The 22,911-nt window shown below is 42.1% G+C and overlaps 1 protein-coding gene across 5 annotated transcripts in view; it reads left to right on the forward strand.

Annotated features, from left to right (window-relative positions):
• Nucleotides 1-21,918, forward strand: part of pcsk7 (proprotein convertase subtilisin/kexin type 7) — a 237,485-nt gene extending 215,567 nt beyond the window's left edge. For all 5 annotated transcript variants that reach the window (XM_041174191.1, XM_041174194.1, XM_041174193.1 and 2 more), the window contains 5 exons: nt 1,985-2,079; nt 7,832-7,925; nt 8,599-8,716; nt 13,095-14,094; nt 21,143-21,918. In XM_041174191.1, the coding sequence (XP_041030125.1) occupies nt 1,985-2,079; nt 7,832-7,925; nt 8,599-8,716; nt 13,095-13,505 (718 nt within the window). In that variant the 3' untranslated portion in view covers nt 13,506-14,094; nt 21,143-21,918. The remainder of the gene's footprint in view (nt 1-1,984; nt 2,080-7,831; nt 7,926-8,598; nt 8,717-13,094; nt 14,095-21,142) is intronic.
• The last annotated feature ends 993 nt before the right edge of the window (nt 21,919-22,911 follow it).

Consider the following 22,911-nt stretch of genomic DNA (forward strand, 5'->3'; position numbering starts at 1 on the left):
GAGTGTAATCAGACCAGAAGAAACCTTTATAAATCATTGGTTAAGTCTCAGCTGGTGAACTGTGTCTGGAATTGGACAATACACTTTTCAAAGGCTGCCAATGCCCTGGAGAGGAGATTGTTTTGTGGTGAGATTAGACAAGCTGGGGTTGTTCTGCTTTGAGCAGACAAGGTCGAGCGGATTTAATAGAGATGCTGAAAATAATTAGGGGTTTTGAAAGAGTAAGTGTGGAGTTTCCATTGGTGGGAGGCCAGTGACACAGATTTAAGATATTTGGCAAAGGAACCAGAGGAGAGATGAGGAAAAGCATTTTTGTCCAGAGTGAGTCCCTCACGAAGTGAGAGAGAATATGATTGTATTCTGCTTGATCTCCCTCCTTGTAAGTGGCCTACTAGCTTGGGTCAACTATGAGGAGTGGCCTCTTGTCTGATGTGCCAGGGAATAACTGATTCCCAATAAACTGCAGCCTAACAGGAATTGCCACTTTTAGAGAAGGTGAAGAAACCATTAAGGGAAGGGGAGAATATTCCTACAAACTGCCTTCCATTTTGAGAACAGTATGACGGTCTCTCACTGGTTAAATTCCCAGTCAGCAAAGTGCGGCTAAGTAAATAAATCTGAAGACAATTTGAGAATAAAAATAATGGTTAAGAAATAGCAAATATAAGCAAATTTCAAGTTTACCCATAAAGTTTACAGAACCCACAAAGAATGTTTCGAAACTGAGTCATGTCTGATATTTTTCTCACTCCCTTTTCAGCAGCCTATTTATCTCACAAAGAACAGTTTTAAAATAAAAAATTTGCTCCCGTGCTCCCAGCCACACCTCAGAATCCAGTTTATATTGTCCCCCTTCGACTTGTGCTCACACATTTTAATAAGTTAGCTTTGGGCTTTTCCAGCATTAGCTCTGCACTTGTCACAGATATTTCTTTTTGTTTTATTACTCTGCTATGAAGGGCATGGTGCATAATGATAATGTGTGTAACCTGACATCTAGGCAAAAATATTCCATCCAACAGGAATGAACTTGAAAGCCAGATTATTATTCTTGCAATGGAACACTCAGTATAGTGGTTTCCACTCCAGAATGGTTATTTAATATTGGCTGTCACCCAGCCTGATACACTTACGATGTCCTATTCAAAGCAATAAGTTTTCAAACCAAACCAGCAGAACCTTTTGGATACTCGCTCTTGTATATCTGCACCAAAGGGGATTGAACGCTTTCGCAGGATAGAGTTGAGTAAAATGGCCCTTTCAATATTGACTGTCATCATCGTTCTTTTTTTCATTTTCTCTTAACGTCTAAAACATTTGCTTAAACACACAGTTCAACACTACACATTGCGAAATGGGGGTTTGAAATGTTGATGGGCGGGATGTGAATTTGTGCCATTCATCTCTCCCGTGAGCCCCCATCGGGCTGTTACTTTGGAATGAGATGCAAAACGAGGCGTGGTACTTCCCAAGAGGGTTTGAAGGAGAGTTGGAGGAACCTGGATGACTCTCGGTATTGGCCAGAGGAATACTCATCCATAGCCGTGGCTCTGAGAAGGGAAGGCCTTGCCTTAAAATGAGGACAGGGAGTAAGACTGAGGAGATATCTTGAAACATATATATTATGACCTTTAGAGTATTGTCAGAAGTAACACTGGACCCTATTCAAAAGACTTGAATTGTAAACGTGATATAAAATTTCCCATTTGCCAGTCTTGTAATACACGCCTAGTCTGTTCCACCAAGCAGGTAATGGCAACCTCACCACACTTAGCAATCTGGCACCCCTAGCCCTGAAATGGAAACAAGTCTACATTGGGAATTCACAGATAGCTCAAGTAACTTTCCATGTAATTCTATGTAATATGTAGACTTACTTCCGGCAGGTATATATACCGTTAGGAGCAACAGATAACTCATTTAATGAGCATGTTAGAGGATGATCACTGACTAACTACACAATCTAATGTCTTCCTCCATACAGGGATTCCTCTGGCTTCACTGACTGGATGTATTCTACTGTGCGATGCTGGGGTGAGAGGGCAGAAGGCATCTACAAGCTGGTTATTTGTGATTTAGGTAAGCTGGCTCCTCATATTGTGCCAAGAAATGTAATTACTGAACGCCGAATTGATGGGATGCAGTTTAGATTACGGTCTTCCAAGTGAGAGAATATGTTGTACAGTTTTGCAGGGTTAGGGAGAAATAGCGTGGGAGTATTGCAGCCCTTTCAAAGAGACATCGCAGACACAATGGGCCAAATGGCCTCCTCCAGTGCTGTAAGATTTCATGACAACATATACAAACTTGTATTCCAGAGCTTGTTGGAAATATATGGATGGCACCCTGTAAGGAGTTCTCTTTAATACTTGATCTGAAATTCCCGAATCTTTGGGCAGGATATTGCCCTCGTTGGGCGGGCGCACACCTGACCCGAACGAGTGTAAAGTGACACGCGATGACATGGAGCAAGTGTCCTGACATCTTCACGCGATGTTTCGGTCGGCAGGCGCACAGGGTAGTCGGCAGTATGCCCCGCCGACGATTAAGTAGCCTATTAAGGCCCTTAAGGAACTACTTGAATTAAATTTTTCGCTGACCGCCCAACCATTCGGTTGGCGGACAGGTGAAAAGGCCAAGTGGCCTTTGCTTTTTGGCGAAATCTCATCCATGGGCCGGATCAAGTTTCGTCCATTGATTAAAAGAAATAAAAACGTTTTGCACTCATATTTCAGACGTACCTACAGAGTCACATGAGGGGACATATTTTTCTTATTTTAAAATTATTTATTTATATAAATAAAAATCTTCAGCTCCCTGGGGCAGCTCAGTGCCTCAGGAAGCTTTTACTACACGCACCAGTGCGAACTTCTGCACTCACGCGCCTGCCGCCCCCACCCCAGCAGCGCTGCAGCGCGCGGTTGACGCTGGTTAACTGGCCGTTAATTGGCCAGCCAGCGTGAAATCCATGTAGGGGCCCGATCGCGGGTGGCGGTCAGCTTCACAGCTGCTCCTGGGCCCGACTGCCACAAGCAAAATTCTGCCCTTTGTTTCTGCATTGGAAGTATAGCAGGATGGAACTGCTTGGTTGCTGTTCTCCCGCTTCACCCCGATTCCCTGGAACACATAAAATAATAGGAACAGGCACCAATACCAACAACAGTGCCACTGGCATTCCCGTTCCTCCAAACCTGCGGAGTTTTAGATCAGCCCTTTCCCTCTCAGTTGGGTAGGGAACAGGGAATGCAGGCTAAAACAGAAACAAAAATACCTGGAAAAACTCAGCAGGTCTGGCAGCATCCAGGCTGGTCCCTTTAAAGGATAAGCTGCCTCATCTGAAATTATTCTGTCACTTACCAACAGCTATCGGTGTCTCTTGGATTGATTTGTATTGCGAACCCACGTGTGGGCCTAACACAAGGAGTAGTCGAGGTTCAAAAACAAAAACAGAATTACCTGGAAAAACTCAGCAGATCTGGCAGCATCGGCGGAGAAGAAAAGAGTTGACGTTTCGAGTCCTCATGACCCTTCGACAGAACTTGAGGTTCTGTCAAGTTCTGACTAAGGTTCCTCAAGTTCTGTCAAAGGGTCATGAGGACTCAAAACGTCAACTCTTTTCTTCTCCGCCGATGCTGCCAGACCTGCTGAGTTTTTCCAGGTAATTCTGTTTTTGTTTTTGATTTCCAGCATCTGCAGTTTTTTTGTTTTTATTATATGTGAGTAGTCGAGGTTAATGGCTTAGATGCAATTAAGGACAAGCTAGATAAAGGACATGCAGGAAAAAGGAATAAGGCGCTATCTTAATAGAGGCTGAGATGAAGTAAAGCGGGAGAAGGCTTATGTGGAACATAAACACAGGCTTATGCCTGTTGGGCCAAATGGCCTGTTTTTGTGCTGTAACCTTCCATGTAATCCTATGCAATAAGTAAATCTGTTTCAAGCAGGTGCAGATACCACTGGGAGCAACTGGCATGCGTTCCAGGGATGCCCAGCATCAACCCGGCCCTGCTTCCCAAAGTGCTGAGGAGGTGGATAGAAGAATTTGACCAGGAAGAGATTGGAACCTGGCAGAATGAAATTCCTCCCCTCCCGTGCAGCTTATGCTCATTCCAAATGGCTTGCAGTTTCTACACTAGTGACTCATAACACTGTACAGTTACGCAGCACTGGAAGCTGTACTGGTAACTGTGTGAAACTAGACAGTGAGTAACAGCAGGCTATTTAATCTTAGACAGTAGAGCCTGACCTTGTCCACCCCAGTGACCACAGGCATGCACCTTCCAGCAGTGGTAACTAGGAAGTGTTCAGAAGGGAATTCTGGCTATCTTTTCCCTTCTTCCACCACTGGGGTTTTTGACAGAATGGAAACCAAATCTTGGATCTTCCTGTTCTAACACAAATGGTAGCCCATTTACCTAGTGAGCCAATCCAGGCATGTTTTATTTTGGGCTTTAACCAACATAGGGCCTTTTTTATTAATAACAATAGACATCTCTGGGTTAAAAAGTGAAAAGTAAAGATTAAAATACATGGTTATTTTTGATTTGAGTAATGACTATGAAAGTATACAGTGCAACCTAGCCCTCCACAGACAAATGCATCGCACACCAACATGCTCATCTCTCTATCCCCTTGTATAGATGATAGGCAAATGCCTCTGTTAAACTTCCTTTGGACTGTGTACATGTATCTGTTATTCATTAGCTTTGCCTTACACCATCCAACTTCTGTCTGAACTCACAAATTTCTGCAGCATGGCCCCTTTCCATTTGTCATTTCCATTGGGGAAACTTGACACACTGGAATGGTCCTATTCTGTAGGCAAGGACTTAAATAATTGGCCACTGTTCAGGATTTTATTTTCTTTGGTTTGTTATCTGGCACTGTCTGTATTTTCACGTCCTGCCCTGCTCCTGAACTATGCCCTCTTGCATCCCACTTTGCTAAAGTTCAGTTTTGGCATTTATCTTCCACTTTTTACTGATGAGCTTTCGTCAACAAAACACGGGTTCCCAGCTCATTGGCAACACAGCACTTCATTAATTAACCCGTTTTGCATTCCCTTCTCCTTTATGCTCATTCCTCTCTCTCTCTCTATCTCTATCTCAGAAAGAATTTGCATTTATATGCTACCTTGACATATCCCGAGATATCACAAAGCACTTTGAAAGTAGTGAAGGACTTTGAAGTGTTGCTAAGCAGGCAAAAATGGCAATAAATTTGCATATAGCAAGGTCTCACAGACAGTAATGACCAGTTGATATCTTTTTAGTGGCAGTACAGGGAGAAATGTTGACCTGGACGTTGAGAGAACCCCCTGTTCTTTGGGTGTTTTATGACTACCTGAACTGGCAGAGGGAGGCTCCCCAGTCTGATGTATTCTCTGAAAGACAGTACCTCTGACAAAGCAGTCCTCCTGCACTGAAATGTCAGCCTAGATTGGCTTTCTAGAGTGGGGTTTGAACGCACACCCTTCTGACTCAGTTGAGTGTGATACCAACTGAGATAAACTGGCTCTAACTCCTGTCAGTTGAATAGAAAACACACACAAGAACCAGCCACAAACTTGATTTATTTTTTCACCCTAAGTTCATCTAAATGCAGGTTATCATTATTAGACAACTATGATCTTTATTTGATTCTGATAGCTTCAAGGAATTTATTCCCATTGACCTGGACATTTTTAAAAAAGTTTTTGTGCATTTCTCAGAGTCTGGATCTCATCCATTGTTGCAGATGGTTTTCAAAAATAGGCAATTGCAAGAATTTGATTCTGTACCCTTATAAGTCAGTAGAAAATCTGCCTAAGAGAGAATTTTGTTTCCTTTTTATTCCTTCATTGCAAAATCTCCCAATTTCATTCCAACTCGCTCATTGGTTTGATTCAGTCCATTCAGTCCTCTGGAGTGGAGGAATAGGAACAGGAGAAGGCCATTCAGCCCCTCAAGGGGACGTGGCGGCGTGGTAGTAATGTCACTTGACTAATAATTCAGAGGCTCAGGCGAATGCTCTGGGGTCATGGGTTCAAATCCACGGTAGCTGGTGGAATTTTAATTCAATTAATAAATCTGGAATTGGAATTGAAAACTAACCTTGAGTAATAGCGACCATGAAACTACCATCGATTATTGTAAAAACCTTCTGGTTCACTGATGTCCCTTTAGGGAAAGAAATCTGCCATCCTTACGTTGTCTGGGTTACGTGTGACTCCAGACCCACAGCAATGGGGTTAACTTTTAAAGCAAGGGCAATTAGGGATGGGCATTAAATGTTGGCCTTGCCAGTGACGCCCACATCTCATTTTTTTTAAAAAAGCCCCTCAAGCTTCCTGTTTGAACCTTTCAGCTAGATCATGGCTGATCTGTATCCTATCTCCAGCCGGCCACCTTGGCTCCAAATCCTTAAAAACCCTTGGCTAGCCAAAAAGAATCTATCGATCCAAAATTTAGCATCATTGTTTCAGCTGGCAGAGGTCAGATAGCTCATTTAGAAGGGTCATTCAGACTCGAAACGTTAACTGTGTTCCTCTCCGCAGATGCTGCCAGACCTGCTGAGTTTTTCCAGGTATTTTTGTTTTTGTTTTGGATTTCCAGCATCCGCAGTTTTTTGCTTTTAGCTGATTTAGCTAGATGGCTAGATGGTGCAGAATTAATGCCAACGTTGCAGGTTCGATCCCCATACTAGCTGAGGCAACTCTTGGGACCTGCCTCCTTGCCTTGCTTGATTGTAATATTATGGCGTAAGCCCACAATTAACAACCTTTGGATAACGAGGATGCTACACGGACAGAGTTAGAGTTGAGCCAGCAAGAGTGAGCAACGCCTGCCTTGCCCACCCGAGGAAGCAACTGCTGCTTCACACTGACAATCCATTGAGGCCAAGCACTTGCGACTTGTATGATCACGGAAGTACAGACTTATCTCACTCACCATTTAAATGCTGCTTCCAAGGAATTGCTTCTTTTTCAAAAGCAGAACACTCTGCAACTTTTTGCCTTCCTCTCAAGAAGCCTTCAGTCCCTGCCTCACCAACAGTTTTCTCGATGGCAGTCCACCGTCAAGTACCTTGCCGGAAATAGTTATTCCTCAAGTGTGAGTGCGGATGCTGAGTGTTGGCAGGCTATCCCACTGTGGTGGGCCTCACATCCGAATGTTTTCCATTACCTTACTTGACACCGTAAGCAATGCAAACTTACCAACAGAACTGTTGGACAGCAATCAGGAGCTGACTACACTCATCTTACATCTTCTGTTCCAAAAAACCTTACATTTATACAGCGCCTGTAGTTAAACATCCCAAAGATGTTTCACTGGAGAGATATCAGCAAAAAATTGACACCGAGCCATCTAAGGAAATTTGCGGACAGGTGACCCAAAGCTTGGTCAAAGAGGTAGTTTTTAAGGGACATCTTAAAGGAGGAAAGAGAGATGAAGAAATTTATGGAGGCAATTCCAGAGTTTAGGGCCTTTACAGCTGAAGGCATAGCCAGCAATAGAGGGGCGAAGGAAATTGAGGATGCAACAGAGGCAAGGATTGGAGGAATTCAGTGTTCCAGGAGGGTCAGGGGGCACCAAGGCCAACTGTAATGCCTCTGTCACTACCCAGACTGAGATCAGTAAACACATCAGGTAACTGATCAAAACTGACTAAAGGTTTCCTTAGTTGATTGCCTTTAATATAGCTCAGTTTGTCTGATTATTACCTCAATCTGCAATAGCTGAAGTGCGTCCTTAGGTTGTGACTTGTTACTGAAATGTGCTAATTGAGCAAAGTGGCTGTATTTTTTCTCCCGATTGTTTATAATTCTCGTCATCTTTCTCTCTCTACTCAGGTGAGAACACTCAGCAGAAGGGTTTCCTCAAACAATGGCAGCTCACACTATATGGCTCTTCCTGGTCATTTGATGATGTCAGGCAGCGACGGAGGTAAACCTTTTTGCATATGTTTACCTGGTTTTCATTTTTGGCCCCAAGATCTTCGCATCTCTCACAGTTCCCCAGCCGAGTTGGCAGGAAGAGGGAAGTATAAGAGCTTACTTCTGTATCAGTTGTATTCTTGAGCAAGGCGCCAGCAGTTGTGACTGTGCTTTTGGTCACAGTGTGTGTCTCCTTCTTAAAGATACAACTGAGATCAGCAAGTTGTGTGGGTCACTGCAGATAGACCCCACATCCAACTATAATGACGTGCAAAAGAGGACAAGAAAAGATAAATCAATGCTGACCCATCCAGTAGATGGGGGATCTTTGTACACCTATTAATGGCTTTGCGGGAGTAATAACATCACTGTTGGTTTACCTTCATCACGTGTACTACAGCACTTCAAGAACAAGGCACAACACCAACTTCTTGAGCAATTAGAGATGGGCAATCAACACTGCCCTCTCCAGTAATGACCATATCTTGCGAATGAATGAATTTTTTTTAAAAAACACCTCCTCCCATCTTCTCTGATTGCCTGAGGAAGATAAAAACCCATTGTGCCACCACTGGGAGCTCATTTCTTGGGATAGCCCTGATACGCATCACTGTTCATCTTGAAAGATTCAATAGTTGAGTAGATTGTTGTCTTTAACAGTGTGTTTCTTTGACTCTACAAAGGGTTGTTGAAGAAGCTATGAGTGGACAATTCCTGAATGACAGTTACTCATTGCCCTGTCCCCCTGGATTAGAGATCTCTGATCAAGAATGGAATTACATGACACCAAATACACTGAAGGTACATTTATCATAGCATAGATTCCATTTGGCACCTTTAAAAGTTTAAATGAACAGATTATAAGGATGTGTATCATTCAACTGTTATCAAACGGGTAATGTTGTCCTGTTTCCAAAATGCCAGATTTTAGGAGGCTGCTCACTAACAAATCTGTTTATTGCTGAAAAAAGTGACATACGTAAACTTTTACTCTTACACTCATCAGGACACTTCGCAAGAATACCAATATAAGGTGGAAAACAACAATTTATACTGCATGTGAAGAGAGTACTGATTGGTTGGTAAGTGGCGTTGCCATGGAGAATGTTTAGCTGAAACATGTAGCACTGGAAGCTACATATATTAATACACAGGGCCCTGTTCTTTGCAGACAGAAAAAACATGGACACGCATTGTGCCTGTTTCAGCTAAACAAAAGTGATAGCCATTCACTGACTCATCCCTCGGGGCTATGCTTTGACCAATCAGGGTTAAGCTGCTTGGTTTAAATTTCAAAAAATGCTTGGCAATTAACTGTCAGTCACCAACACTGGTGCATCCTCCAATGCAACGCCACTTGCCAACCAATCAGCACTCTCTTCACTTAGAGTATAAATTGTCTTTTTTTCCCCTTACATTAGTATCCTTGCAAAGTGTCCTGATGAGTGCAGGACTAAAAGTTTAGACATGTCTCTTTTTTCAGCAATACTCAAGCTCTGTACTACCAAACGGCTATTTAATAAATCTGTTCTACATGTTGTGCAGTTGGTGGCATTGTATCTCTTCATTTTTCTCCACATGGGCAGTAACGTATTTCTTCCTTCCTGTTTCTCCAGTTACTTTGGAGTCAGATTTCACGTTAAAACTGGTCCCAGATGAGTTATGTTAGCCAGAGTGCTGGGTTGCTGATGATGATTCTGTTGCATTAATGATCTTTGGATTGGATTTTACAACCAAGTATCACTTGAATCATGTGTTACATGCCGGGCTGGCTTTTTAATGCAAGAACCGGACACAGTGACTGACCAGTTGCTGGCACCTCCATTATTTAGAAGTGAAGATGCTCCCTGTAATCATGGTTGGATTTTGACCTTTTTCTCTTTCAGAATGATCCAAATTTGTCTGTCACGAGCTTGGAGATGAATTCAATGCCCAATCACAATGATTGGCATGACCATAGCCCATCCATAATACTTTCTACTTAAACTCATTAATGGGGTAGGCATTGCTATTGGATGTGATGCTGCCACAGTCGGACAGTTACTAATGTGTTTGTGGGCTATAGGAACTTTATCATAGTTCTTACAGAGTAGCTTCAGTGGTACTTGTGTAGTTTTCTAGAATAATGCCCCAGCCATTGAAGTTTCTTACTGAGCACTGGCAGATGTGAGATGGCATGCAGAAGGGATTAGAAGGAACATGCAAACGTACAAATTATGAGTAGGAGTTGGCCACTCGGCCCCTCAAGCCTGCCCTTTCATTCAATAAGATCATGGCTGATCTGATTGTAACCTCAACTCCATATTCCCGCCTACCCCGATAACCTTTCATCACCCCGCTCCCTTGCTTATCAAGAATCTATCCACCTCTGCCTTAAAAATATTCAAAGACTCTGCTTCTGCCACCTTTTGAGGAAGAGAGTTCTGAAGACTCATGACCCTCTGAGAAAAAAATTCTCATCTTTGTCTTAAATGGGCGACCCTTATTTTTAAATATTGACCCCTGTTACTGGAGTTACCAAGTTGGAGAGAGAGGCAATTGAAAGAGAGATAGATCCTGTGACAGAGTGTATTGTTTTATCAGCCATGACCTGAATTTTTATGGTGTTTTTAATCTGCAAAAGTGCCCAAAGAGACTTCAGAAAGGTATATTCAAAATTGGATGTTCAGCTAAAGGAGATATTAGGCGAAGTAAAGAATATCGTTGTTGAAGAGGTAGGTTTTAAGAAGAGTCTTGAAGAAGTTTGTGCTGGAGAGGAGGAGGAACTTGGGGAAAGAATTCCAGAGTGTAGGGTTTATGTGGCTGAAGACACAGCTGCCATTCATGAGCCTGGGTGGGTGGGGGGGCTGGGTGGATTTGAACAAGACCAGAGTCAAAGGAATTGAGAATTTGGAGAGAGGAGGGAAGAGTCTCAAGGGCTGAAAGAGAAACTTTGAATCATACAGTTAAAGGATGGGATCAGTTTTGCAATGATTCCCTAGCCATCAAGTTTCCTATTTCAACCCTGCCAATAGCAGAGACAGTGAGAAAGACCCTTTGTCAAGTACGTATCTCAGTAGCAGTATCCTTGCATATCATGTCGCCTTAGAACAAGACTTTGAATTTTGTCCTTGTGATTTTGAATAACATGCTAAAAGTGAAACAGAATTCTCTACCCCAGAAAGCAGTGGAGGCTGGATCATTGAATATGTTCAAGCTGAGTTAAGACAGATTTTTGATCTGCAAAGGAGTCAAGGATTACAGGGGGCAGGGAGGAAAGTGGAGATGGGGCCACGATCAGACCAGCCATAATCTTATTGAATGGCAGAGCAGGCTCATGGGATCGAATGGCCTACTTCTGCTCCTATTTCCTATATTCTTATATTGCTCTGAACCCTGAGAATCCTAATTCAAGACTGAAAATGTTCAAAACACATCTCTGGTCAGTCAGCACTTGAAAAAGAAAGTTGGATATATATTTCAGAAAGGACCATACATCAGAACCAACCTGGTTACAGCTGAAACATGGGGCCATTTCTTTTTTTCAGATGCTGATTAACCCACTCTTTGGCCAGAATGTTCCTGTCGGCGATTTGGGGGCGGGGCCCACTCGCCGACAGGAAAATGGCACAGGATGACATCGGGAGGAACCCCTGACATCATCCCGGTCCATTTCATTTTTTAGGAAGGAGGGCGGACAGCGAAATCAGCTGTTCACCCACCGACCTGTCAATGGCCAATTGAGGCCATTGAGAGGATCATTAAGCTCATTGAAAGACCTGCCCATCCAACCTTAAGGTTGGCGGGCAGGCCAAGAGCCCCAGCGGGCTTCTGAAAAAAGATAAAACCTCATCCACTAATTAACTGAAGTTGTTGACCAAAAATGAAATGAGCTTTGTGTTCACTGCGCCTCTTGGTGCTGGCTAAACTTCAAGGAATCATCATAAATAAAATACCATAAGAAACAGGAGCTGGAATAAGCCATCTGGCCCTTCAAGTCAGCCCTGCCATTCAGCAAGACCATGGCTGATCTTACCTCCACCTTCCTGCACCATCCCCTGATCCCTTAATTCCCATGGTACTCAAAAATCTATCTACCTCTAACTTGAATATGACTGAGCATTCACCACTCTCTGGAGTAGAGAACTCCAAAAATTCACAACCCTTTGAGTGAAGAACATTCTCCTCATCTCAGTCCTAAATCAATGACCCTTAATTCTGAGTCTGTGACCCCATGTTGTAGAATCCCAAGCTAGGGGAAACATTATCAATGAGATCACCTCTCACTCTTCTAAGATGCAGGGAACATAGGCCCAGTCTATTCAATCTCTCCTCATAGAACAGTCCCCTCATTCCAGGAACTAGTCTAGCAAACCTCTGTTGCACTCATTCTAGTCTAGGGCAAGTATCTGACACGGAAGACTCAGTTGTTCAAATAACAGCTCCAATTAGTCTTATTGTCCTGATTTAGCGAAAGAACAAATGTACCCAGCGTTTCCTGCCTTGATCACTAGCCAGCAACACTATTGAAAAGTGTGCTAACACGATCCAAGCTGGTTGGTGAAGCCGAAACGAGACATGGAGATTTTGTCTATTGAGTGGGTTTATCGACTTGTTCTCACAGTTCCCCTCCCAGCCAACCCAGTGTCCCAGCTATACCCCATTTATACATGCTCAAAGACAAGTAATGCCTATCACCTGTTTCTCTTTACCTTGACAATGTAACTCTTTCGAGTACAAACCCATTTCCATCTGTTTCAGATGAAGTTACATTGTTTCATAGTTTACCATTGTGAGATATGAACTCTTGATCTTGGGGTAACAAACCCAGTACCATAACCACTTGGCTATTTAGGCCAAGCCTACCTTGACAATGTAATTGACATTAACAAACATTTACAATGTAATTGATAAGACCCTGATAAAGTGCAGGTGTGTGAGTTTTGGGTTAAGGCAGGGTCAGCCTTGTGTAGAATTATGTAGAAATTACAACAAGGAAGTGAGATGCTCAGCTCAGCTAATTTGAGTTCGTGTTTGTCCTCCACATGAGCATTTTTCCTAATCTAATTCCATGTGCCCACCATGTCCCCATAACTCTTTATCCTTCAGCACCTATCTAAAAAAACCAAGGTAATAAACCAAGGGAATGGAAAAGCAAAAATAAGAAATGATTAAATACAAAGTGTGTTTCTCTTCTCAGATGCTGCTGCTACTGGGCTGTTTCACCATCTTCTGGTCTATTTATTACACACTGGAAGTTATCTTCTACTCCAGGAAGGAGTTTGAGTTCAGCTTGCTGTGTAATACCTCTACCCATGGACCTTATCAAACTTTGCGTGAAGCTGAAAAGCATGCATCTGAATTAATACCACTCCAAAGTGTGGACACAAATGAGGCAGGGGATCAACAGATGTCGAACATCGAGGAAGCCAACCCGGATAAAATGGGAGATGAGAAAGATCTAATCTCAAATTATGAGAAGCGAAGTGTAGCCACAACAGTAACTGAGGCTAGGCAGACCAGGGATCAATCTATTCCAAACCATCGAATGGGACACAGGAACAGCGAGAGCTCTTCTCTGCTTTTCTCCTTTGACAATGAAATGACGTAATGTTGAATTCAGTGTGGATGTACTTGCATAGGAGAAAATGAAATGGCATCAAATCTTGCGTGAATTAGTAATTGGGAAATGGCAACCGTGCAGGTCTACCCCATGTAAGCAGATTGGACCTGGATAGGCAACTTCCACATCAACCCTGCCTCCCAGACAATAATTTCTTCCTCAGGGTCATGGCATGTTTGCATCCCTGGTGATTGCAGAACTGTAACTGGTCAGCAGTAGATCTTTAGTCTGCAGACACACTGCATACATACCTCTCTCTCTCTCGCTCTCTTTCTCCTGGCAGCTACCTGGGCTACAGTCTGCTTGCCAATCCATAATGTCAATGGAGAACTATCCATACTTCATTATTATAGCATTTGCCACTGCTGTCAAGGTATTTTTCTGCTACTTGGATTCTTTTCACTTGCCTTTAAGATGAGTGGCTTTAGAAGAGCCACAATTGGCTTCAGCACTGCCTGGCTTAGAAGAGCAAAAAAAAATCATCCAGACTTCCTGCTGTTGATTATTTTACAGTGACCAATGCTGGAAAGTATATGGGTGCTGAGATGGGATGGGGACAGCATCAGACGATTCCACAGTTGAGTAGCTAACTTCTTAAAGCTACACAGTTTGTTGATGTATGAATGTGTAGTTTGAAAGACCTTGTCCTGATGTTTAAGTGTATATTTTGGAATTAGCTATGAAAAAAAACTATCTTTGTTCTAACAGTGTGATCAGTTATTAGACCATTGCTATGTTAAAGGTAGACTTGTTTTTACATGAAGTAAATTGCAATGTTGCACTGCTGCAGTTGCCCAGTTGGTATCTTATGGGGAACTGACCAACATAAGCACCAAGGTCTGAGATTCAGTCTCTGGTTTGTATCAGGTTAACTGATCTCAGCTAGAAACAGAGGCACTACAAATAGTCTCAGCATCCTTGCAGCTAACAAGCGAGAAATCTAGCTAGGTTCTGGCTCCTGATCACTTGAATTCAGGCTTGCGTAAGTGAAATAAGACTCTTCAGAAGCCCTGTTAAGTTTTGTGCCTGTACTTGAGATTTAAATGACTGACACCGCCAGTGTTGATGCTGCTCATGTCAACAGTAGCAACACAAAATGGTTTCCGAACAAAATGCTTCTTTCATCAGCAGGGTCACTAAGATAGTGCAAGCTGCTTAGAGTGGTCACGTCGAGCAGATTCTGATGCCAATGTTTTTTGACTTGTTTTCAAGAAGAAAGATAAAATGGCTGAGAGATGCTCCAAATATTTAGACAGTACAGTTCTTATCAGAGTTTGAATTACTTTATAGGGATGACCGGGTACATCCTGCAGTGTGCTCTCTTAAACGCCCTCTGGAATGGCCTAGCAAGCCACTCGGTTGTATCAAACCGCTACAAAGTCACAAAAAAGGAATGAAACTATACAGACCACCTGGCATTGACATAGGCACCAAAAACGGCAATGGCAACTCAGCCCTGTCGACCCTGAAAAGCCCTCCTTACTAACACCTGGGGTATGTCCCAAAATTGGGAAAGCTGTCTCACAGACTAGTCAAGCAACAGCCTGCCATAATCATCCTCACAGAATCAAACCTTACAGATAATGTCCCAGGCACCACCATCACCGTCCCTTGGTATGTCCTGTCCCAGCAGCAGGACAAACCCAGCAGAGGTGGTGGTAAAGTGGTAGACAGTCAGAAGGGAGTTGCGCTGGGAGTCCTCAACATCAAATCCAGACCTTATTACAGCCTTGGTTCAAACATAGACAAAAGAGCTGAACTCCCGAGGTGAGGGGAGAGTGACTGCCCTTGACATGAAGGCCGCAATTGACCGAGTGTGGCATTAAGAAGCCCTAGCAAAACTGGAGTCAATGGGAATCGGGGAAAACTCTCCGCTGTTTGGAGTCATACCTAGCACAAAGGAAGACGGTTGTGGTTCTTGGAGGTCAGTCATCGCAGCTCCAGGACATCACTGCGTGAGTTCCTCAAGGTAGTGTCCTAGACCCAACCATCTTCAGCTGCTTCATCAATGACCTTCCTTCCATCATGAGGTCAGAAGTGAGGATGTCCACTGATGATTGCACAATGTTCAGCACCATTCCTGACTCCTCAGATACTGAAGCAGTCCATGTGCAAATGCAACAAGACCTGGAAAATATCCAGGTTTGGGCTGACAAGCGGTAAGTAACATTTGCACCACATCTCCACGAAGAGAGAATCTAACCATCGCCCCTTGACATTCAATGGCATTGCCATCACTGAATCCCCCACTATCAACATCCTGGGGGTTACCATTGACCAGAAACTGAACTGGACTAGCCATATAAATACTGTGGCTACAAGAGCAGGAATCCTGTGACGAGTAACTCACCTCCTGACTCCCCAAAGCCTGTCCACCATCTACAAGGCACAAGAGCGTGACAGAACAGTCCCCACTTGCCTGGATGAGTGCAGCTCCCACAACATACAAGAAGCTTGACATCATCCAGGACAAAGCAGCCCACTTGATTGGCACCACACCGACAACCTCCACCACTGATGCACAGTAGCAACAGTGTGTACCATCTACAAGATGCACTGCAGGAATTCACCAAAGCTCCTCAGATAGCATCTTCCAAACCCAAGACCACCACCACCTAGAAGAACAAGAATAGCAGATGTTTTGGGAACACCACCACCTGGAAGTTCTCCTCCAAGTCACTCACCATCCTGACTTGGAAATATATCGCCAATCCTTCACTGTCACTGGGTCAAAATCCTGGAACTCCCTTCCTAACAGCACTGTGGGTGTACCTACCGCGTGGACTGCAGTAGTTTAAGAAAGCAGCTCACCACCACCTTCTCAAGGGCGATTAGGGATGGGCAATAAATGCTGGCCCAGCCAGTGATGCCCACAATCTGTGAATGAATTTTAAAAAAAAGCCACCCCCTACTATAAAACCATGAGAGAAAATAGTGAAAATCGATTGAAATATCTCAAAAGTACTACTGAAAAGTGAAGGTAAATCTGCAGGTCAGTCAGGACATTTGAAGGGACATTTGATTTTTTTCCAGTCTGTCTTTATAAATATATAAATTTTTTCCCATTTCTTGAATGGATTCTCCTGGTTGACAGATTTAGATGCACATATAACAGTGTTTTCAGTAGAAAAACTGCACAGATCTGCGGAAAATTAATTAATAAGTCGAGTAAATTGTTTGCAGCTGTATATAAATATACTGGGGAAACAGATGTATTGAAGCTGTATTGTCACCTGTATAAAGTGATTAGGAATTCTTTTTAGTTCTGTTGTGATGAGAATTCCATATTCTCCTAAAATGGTGGCAATCCTCTTTCTAAAAGAGCATCATTGTCCAATGAAGCTTTCCTTGGGATTCCTGATCGAGTTTCAAAGTGGATAAAGCCCTAGCAACATCAAAGAAGGGAAAGGCACTTTTGTACAGCCTGTTATCGTGTCGTTGAAATGTGTCAATGGGCTTTGTACACTGAATTATGTTTGGAGTGAAGTGACTGAAATAGAAAGTGCAGTGGCGGGATTAATTGAGTCGGGTGGCTGGAAAAGGGCTGGGAGTTTGAGCTTTCCAAATCAGCGCACGTTATACTTTCCAATTCGTACCACTTTGACCAGAACCGACAGGCTCGCTGTGGAATTTGCAGGCAGAACAGGGAGAATGTCATTTTAATATTTTAACGGATGCATTTAAATTCTTAGCTTATCTTATTTCCATCCATCACAGGCTAAGTTTGCTAACTTGAGAAAAAACTGCCTACAGTTTTTAAGGTCTGTGATGATTTTTTCTTACAAGCGTTGTTAAATGGATCTCCTATGCTCTAATGCCCAGGGCTAATCGAAATAAATATGCATTATTCTAGCCTATCTGTGAAAACTGGGTATATCAAATATTCCAAGATTAAAATAACAGCTGATGCTACATAAAGACCCAGACAGTGAAGGCCATGTTACAGAGTCCACATTTTTATTACTGATTCATCTTTCCTGTAACCATTGGTGTGCCAGTCAGGGTTGCTGGACACTTTGTGAACTGAGAAAGAATAGCCAAAAGAAATTGCAGTATGCTGTAAAACGGCAGAAGTGACAAACTGCTGCTAGTAATTTTACAGAGGACAGACAATATATCAAAGTTTGAGCTTTTTTCAGCAATTTTAATGGAAACCTCTAAATTACTTAAATTTGTGCAATCAATCTTGTTGCTGTATGATATGAGTGAATGAAGGTAGTTTTCCATCTGATGTCAGTCGCTTGTCATAGTTTTAATTTCCACCGGTATCGCACATTAATATTTTTGCATAAAATTGCTCTGCGCACAGCTTTAGTGGAATTTTTTACCCTTTTATGTTAAACATACTAAAATGCCACACACAAAAAAAGTGTTTACTAATGCACTAACCAGAGAAAGTTAAACTACAAATGACTAGCAGAAGAGGGAGCTCAGTCTTTGTATCGGTGAGACAGATGTTAGTATGGCATTTGGTGCACTGTATATACTATGCAATGGTGCCCTATGTAATAAGTCAGACATATATAACTGGATTGTGCTATTACATATATTGAAATGGTACCAGGAATTTGCGTCACCCATGTTTTGAGTTGAAGTTCACATGTTTGTGTTGCTTTGAATGGCAGGCAATTTTTTTTGGTAGAACTAGGATTAAAACATTGTGTTGGGAGGAAGATGCAATGGGTGATTTGCTGTTGTATTGCATACTAATTATCAATCAGGCAGCCTTGATGGTTTAATGGGATATGAGGCACCATATAACCCATTTAATGCTGGGACATGGTCTCCCACACAGGGTGCACCCCCACCCCTTAACTGCAACCCCATACCCCGCTGAGTTACCTATCTCCGCTTTATTATCATTGCCAACTCGATGTCCTATGACCCTCCATAATTGGGGAGGGAGGGAGGGAGAGACTTAGCACCAATCAACTGTTGAGTACCTAGTGGTCAATTTATAGGGTGGGAAACAGAAGCTTGATCATCCGTATTAGGCATATGGGCCTTGGGAGATCAGAAAAAATTAAAGATGGATTAGAAAGGGTCAGAAAATAAGATAACATTTTGGGAGTAAGTTTGGCTTTGACCATCTGGAGGGGCAGGATGGAGCGAGAGGCCAACTATGCTCTAACTCAGAAGCTGACAAATGCAGATATTTGGGCTGCCCTTTAATACCTTATCTATCTGCTGTTAGTGAGTGAGGCAATCATTCAGTGGGAGGGAAGAGGTTCACCAGATAGCGCACCCGCTTGAGTCTGACATGACAGGCGATGATCAATCATCAGGTGTTAATCATAGCGTTACTGGCCGGGATTTTCCAGCTCCGTTGTGACCCGCTGTGGGTGAGGTGGCGTCCCAGCCAGAAGCCCATTAACTTGCGGCGGGACCGGACGATCCCGGCGGCGGGAGAGTGCGGAAGATCCCGCCCATTGTTTTTTTTTGCCATGAAATACTGCATAGAAATTGCACATTTCACTTGAGCTTATACATGGTCTTTAATTGTACTACTTCGCACATTATTGAGTTAAGAATATTTTAAAACTAATTTTAAAAATGACATCATGTGTGACCTGATACTTTGTGTGAATTTCTCCACTTAGTACAAGTCAGACTTGTATGTTAAAATCAAAAGACTTTTTTTTTAATTGAACATTGCATTAGTAGGGAGAAAATTCTTGAATAATGGAAATCTGAAATAGAAAAGAGTGAAGATGGCCACTCAGCGTCTGATCATTTGTGTCCGTGAATGGTCCACTTAATATTTTTGTGTAAAATCTCCCTCGACAACAGGTTTAGTGAAGAAGTTAAAATGATGTAGAAGCTGCCCCAAAATATTATACAATTTCTCTCTACCTGCGCTGATTGCTCCATATTAGTAGTTTCAATCATTGTTTCTGCTTTACTTGATCCATCAGGTGCTTAAGCTATTTTGATTTGTGGCTGACTCCATATTAAAGCCAGAGCAAATACATGGTAGTGAATAGCTGGGATACTTGTAACAATTGTATATACCAAGTGTCTGATTTTACAGCTGAGCCAACTGTGATACTCCAATTTACTGCTTTTTCTGGTATTTATTTGTTCTTTCTGAATGTTTGGTGTAGGGTTGCCAATAGCCCAACATTCTCTTGTACTGTCTAAGAGTTACCACTCCTTTCAGTACTTCCATTTTTTTTTGCACATATCGGTATTTGTCTAGTGATTGATTTGCTGGGAGTTCCCAATCCACCCAAGTAATCCTAGTGATTACTGTATTTCGCTGTCCATGGGTGTGTCAATGTCTGAATGGATCTATGAAGGCCACTATGAAAGTGAGAGCTGAACCCTAACAACTCAGGAATGGGAAGAGCACTTTGTCCTCGCCTTCTTGCATGGTGGACAACTGATTTTCTACAGCTTGCTAGTCCTACTGATCGCATTGCTTAAGATGGCAAAATAGCGGTACTAGCAGTGATGAGGTGGGCCATCATCATCAACTGACCTTTCGGGAGAACCTGTTTAGGTCATGATGGGGAGATAGGAGCATAAATTAAACATCATAGATACCTATATCACATCTCTCGGGTTGATGCTGAAGGCTAATGTTCTTAATCGACCTTCATACATGTGTATGTGTCTTTGCTGTTTTCAAACAAAGTCTGCTTCAGCCTTTTCTCCTGTCTTGTCACCCAGTATTTCCTCTTGTCAGACATGAGGGTGTAAATGCTGCCCAGATGTCCCTGATTTTATTTGGCCATGCTGTCATGTAGAGTTTTGTTTAAGCAGAGTGAGGTTAAGTTCATTTCAGAGCCAGAACAATGACAACAAGAAGCCTACATGACACACCCGAAAATTGGTCTGAAGTTTTTGTGGGATCTGTTGAGCTAGATGTAGTGTGTCCGAGATAGTTTTCTTCCGTCTTCATGTAGCTACTAATGTACGTTGTGAGAGAAAGGTGGTGGAGAGAAGGTAACTGGATTGCCTTTGCTGTTCTAGCAGAGAGTGGAATACATTAGTGCATGGTATTTTTTCAATTATCAATAAGTGTAGTGAAATTTCCTCCTCGGCAGCTTCATGGAGTAACAATGAATTTCACCACAGATGCTACAAGCTAGAGCACAAGCCCTTCCACACTCAATTGCTTTTGTACACTTTGTGTAGCACCTGACCCAGAGCGCATGGTATTGTCTGATAGCTTTAAAAACTCTAAATTGTAACTACACTAACATTGCAATGGACAAATGGGGAACCTAACAAGCTAAACATTAATTCCATTTAGTCTTAATACCCTTTATGGCCAATGTTTAGATACTGTTTTATCTAATACTGGATATCATAGGTTAGGAATCATTCAACTGGGAACATAAGGATATGCATACATACATCAACCGAAAGTCAAGAGTCTAACACTATTGGTACCACCCACATCAGTATTCTCAGAGTAATGTAAAATAGAGAAATGTATTTGTTGACTAATTTACAAAGGTTAATTTTCAAAGTACTATGCAACATACTCCTCTGCAGTGTAGTCTTCACTGCTGAAGGTACCAAATGCTAAAGTACTCAAGGAAAGTGACAGCTGTACTGGAGAACTGAGCCACTATTTCTTTTCCTTTATCTTGTCATTCCTTCGAACTACCTTCCAGTATGATACTGGCTGGAGAACATCTCTAGGCTCGGGGACTAAGGGAGATAAGGACCATTGAGCTTCCATTGGCCATCACCAAGCGTACTCCACTTTCAGCCGAGAAAAGCCATCTAAGCTGATGAACACAGCATCTGGTAGTTCTCACAGGAAGGCTGTCCAAAGCGAGAGCCAGCAAAATTCATCACAACTGTGGCATGCAGACTGGAGTGGCAGACAGCTAGCTTACTGCTGTTCCATCAGCTACCACTTGAGTTATAGCCAGGTTTTTTTTGAGAAAAATGTCAGTTTAACAATGTCTTTTCTTGGAAGAAGAACAAGAGAGAGAAACACCTATAACTTTAATAAGTTGAACCCTGTACTAGTTTTTGTTTTTAGTTTTCAAAAATGCTTTGGTTGATCTATAAAAATGGTACTGATGGTAAAATTTGGCTCCAGTTTTTTATATGTGTATGTATGTATATATATATATATATAAATATATATATAAAATACATATATATTTTATATATATATTATAAAACATTTTGACATGATTCACTTGTATATGCAGATGTCTCTATGAATAATTATGTCTTTGCTTGTGCTACTTGGAGGTGCTGCAAGATATTTGGATGGAAAATAAATTATTTTGCTGTGAATCTTTCATGCTTTTGTTTTGAAAATTGACTTCCAGAAAGAAGCAAAGTTTTATCCCTTTGGTTCTGTAATGTTGCTGCCAAATTGTATGGTATTAGCCATAATACTGTGACAGAAACTAAAGGCAATAAAGTTTATCAAAGAATAAATGGCACAGTCTCATCTTTATGCAGTGGCAAATGTGCCACTTTAAAATTAAAAAGGTGTTATATGTATGTAGAAAAAAATTCAAGTATGTGGTTTTTCGTTTTTCAGACTTTTAAGAGTGATTTGATTTGCTGTATCTCATGTAGAGCTACAGCTCATTTATATTTTTGTTTATTCTTTCATGGAGTGTCAGCATCACTAGCAAGGCCAGCATTTGTTGTCCATCCCTAATTGCTTGCTAGGCCATTTAAGAGGGCAACTAAGAGTCAACCACATTGGAGTCACATGTAGGCCAGACCAGGTAAGGATGGCAGATTTCCTTCCCTAAAGGATATTGGTGAGTTAGGTGCGTTTTTACAAAATGATAGTTTCATGGTTACTATTACCAAGAGAATGGAAGGCTATGTTGTGGGGGCCATATAAGATCTAAGAGGACCATGTAAAACAGCCTTGGGAAAGCCTCCAGCCACTTTAGCAGAAGTCTGCTGTGTCCAGTAACCAAAGGTGGAGGAAAGCCTTTGGAATTCCACCATTGTGTGGGTGCTGTAATAAACTTCCTGACTTGCCATCTAAATTTAAAATCTATTTTGGACTAAAAGCCAAAAAATTGCGGATGCTGGAAATCCAAAACAAAAACAAAAATATCTAGAAAAACTCAGCAGGTCTGCAGCGAGAAACACAGTTAACGTTTCGAGTTAACGTAACTATTTTGAACTGTTGCCTTAAAGGGGGTGTATAGTTGGGCGTCAAGTTAATTAGGAATTTTGAGATTTATTAAGTAACTGTAATCTCACATGTGCTTGAAATCTTTTCTTTTGTTAATAAATGTTTTAATTTAGTCTTTAAAATCTCTAGAGGTGCCAGTGGACTCATTACTTCTGAATTCAGTGCACAAATCCTCTCGTAATAAATACAAGTTGCAAAACTGTTGTGATTGCGTGGCCAAGTTTTCCTTTTGGATTTGGTCCACCTGGCACACATCAC

Source organism: Carcharodon carcharias, chromosome 25 (assembly GCF_017639515.1).
Source record: "Carcharodon carcharias isolate sCarCar2 chromosome 25, sCarCar2.pri, whole genome shotgun sequence".
Taxonomy (NCBI): domain Eukaryota; kingdom Metazoa; phylum Chordata; class Chondrichthyes; order Lamniformes; family Lamnidae; genus Carcharodon; species Carcharodon carcharias.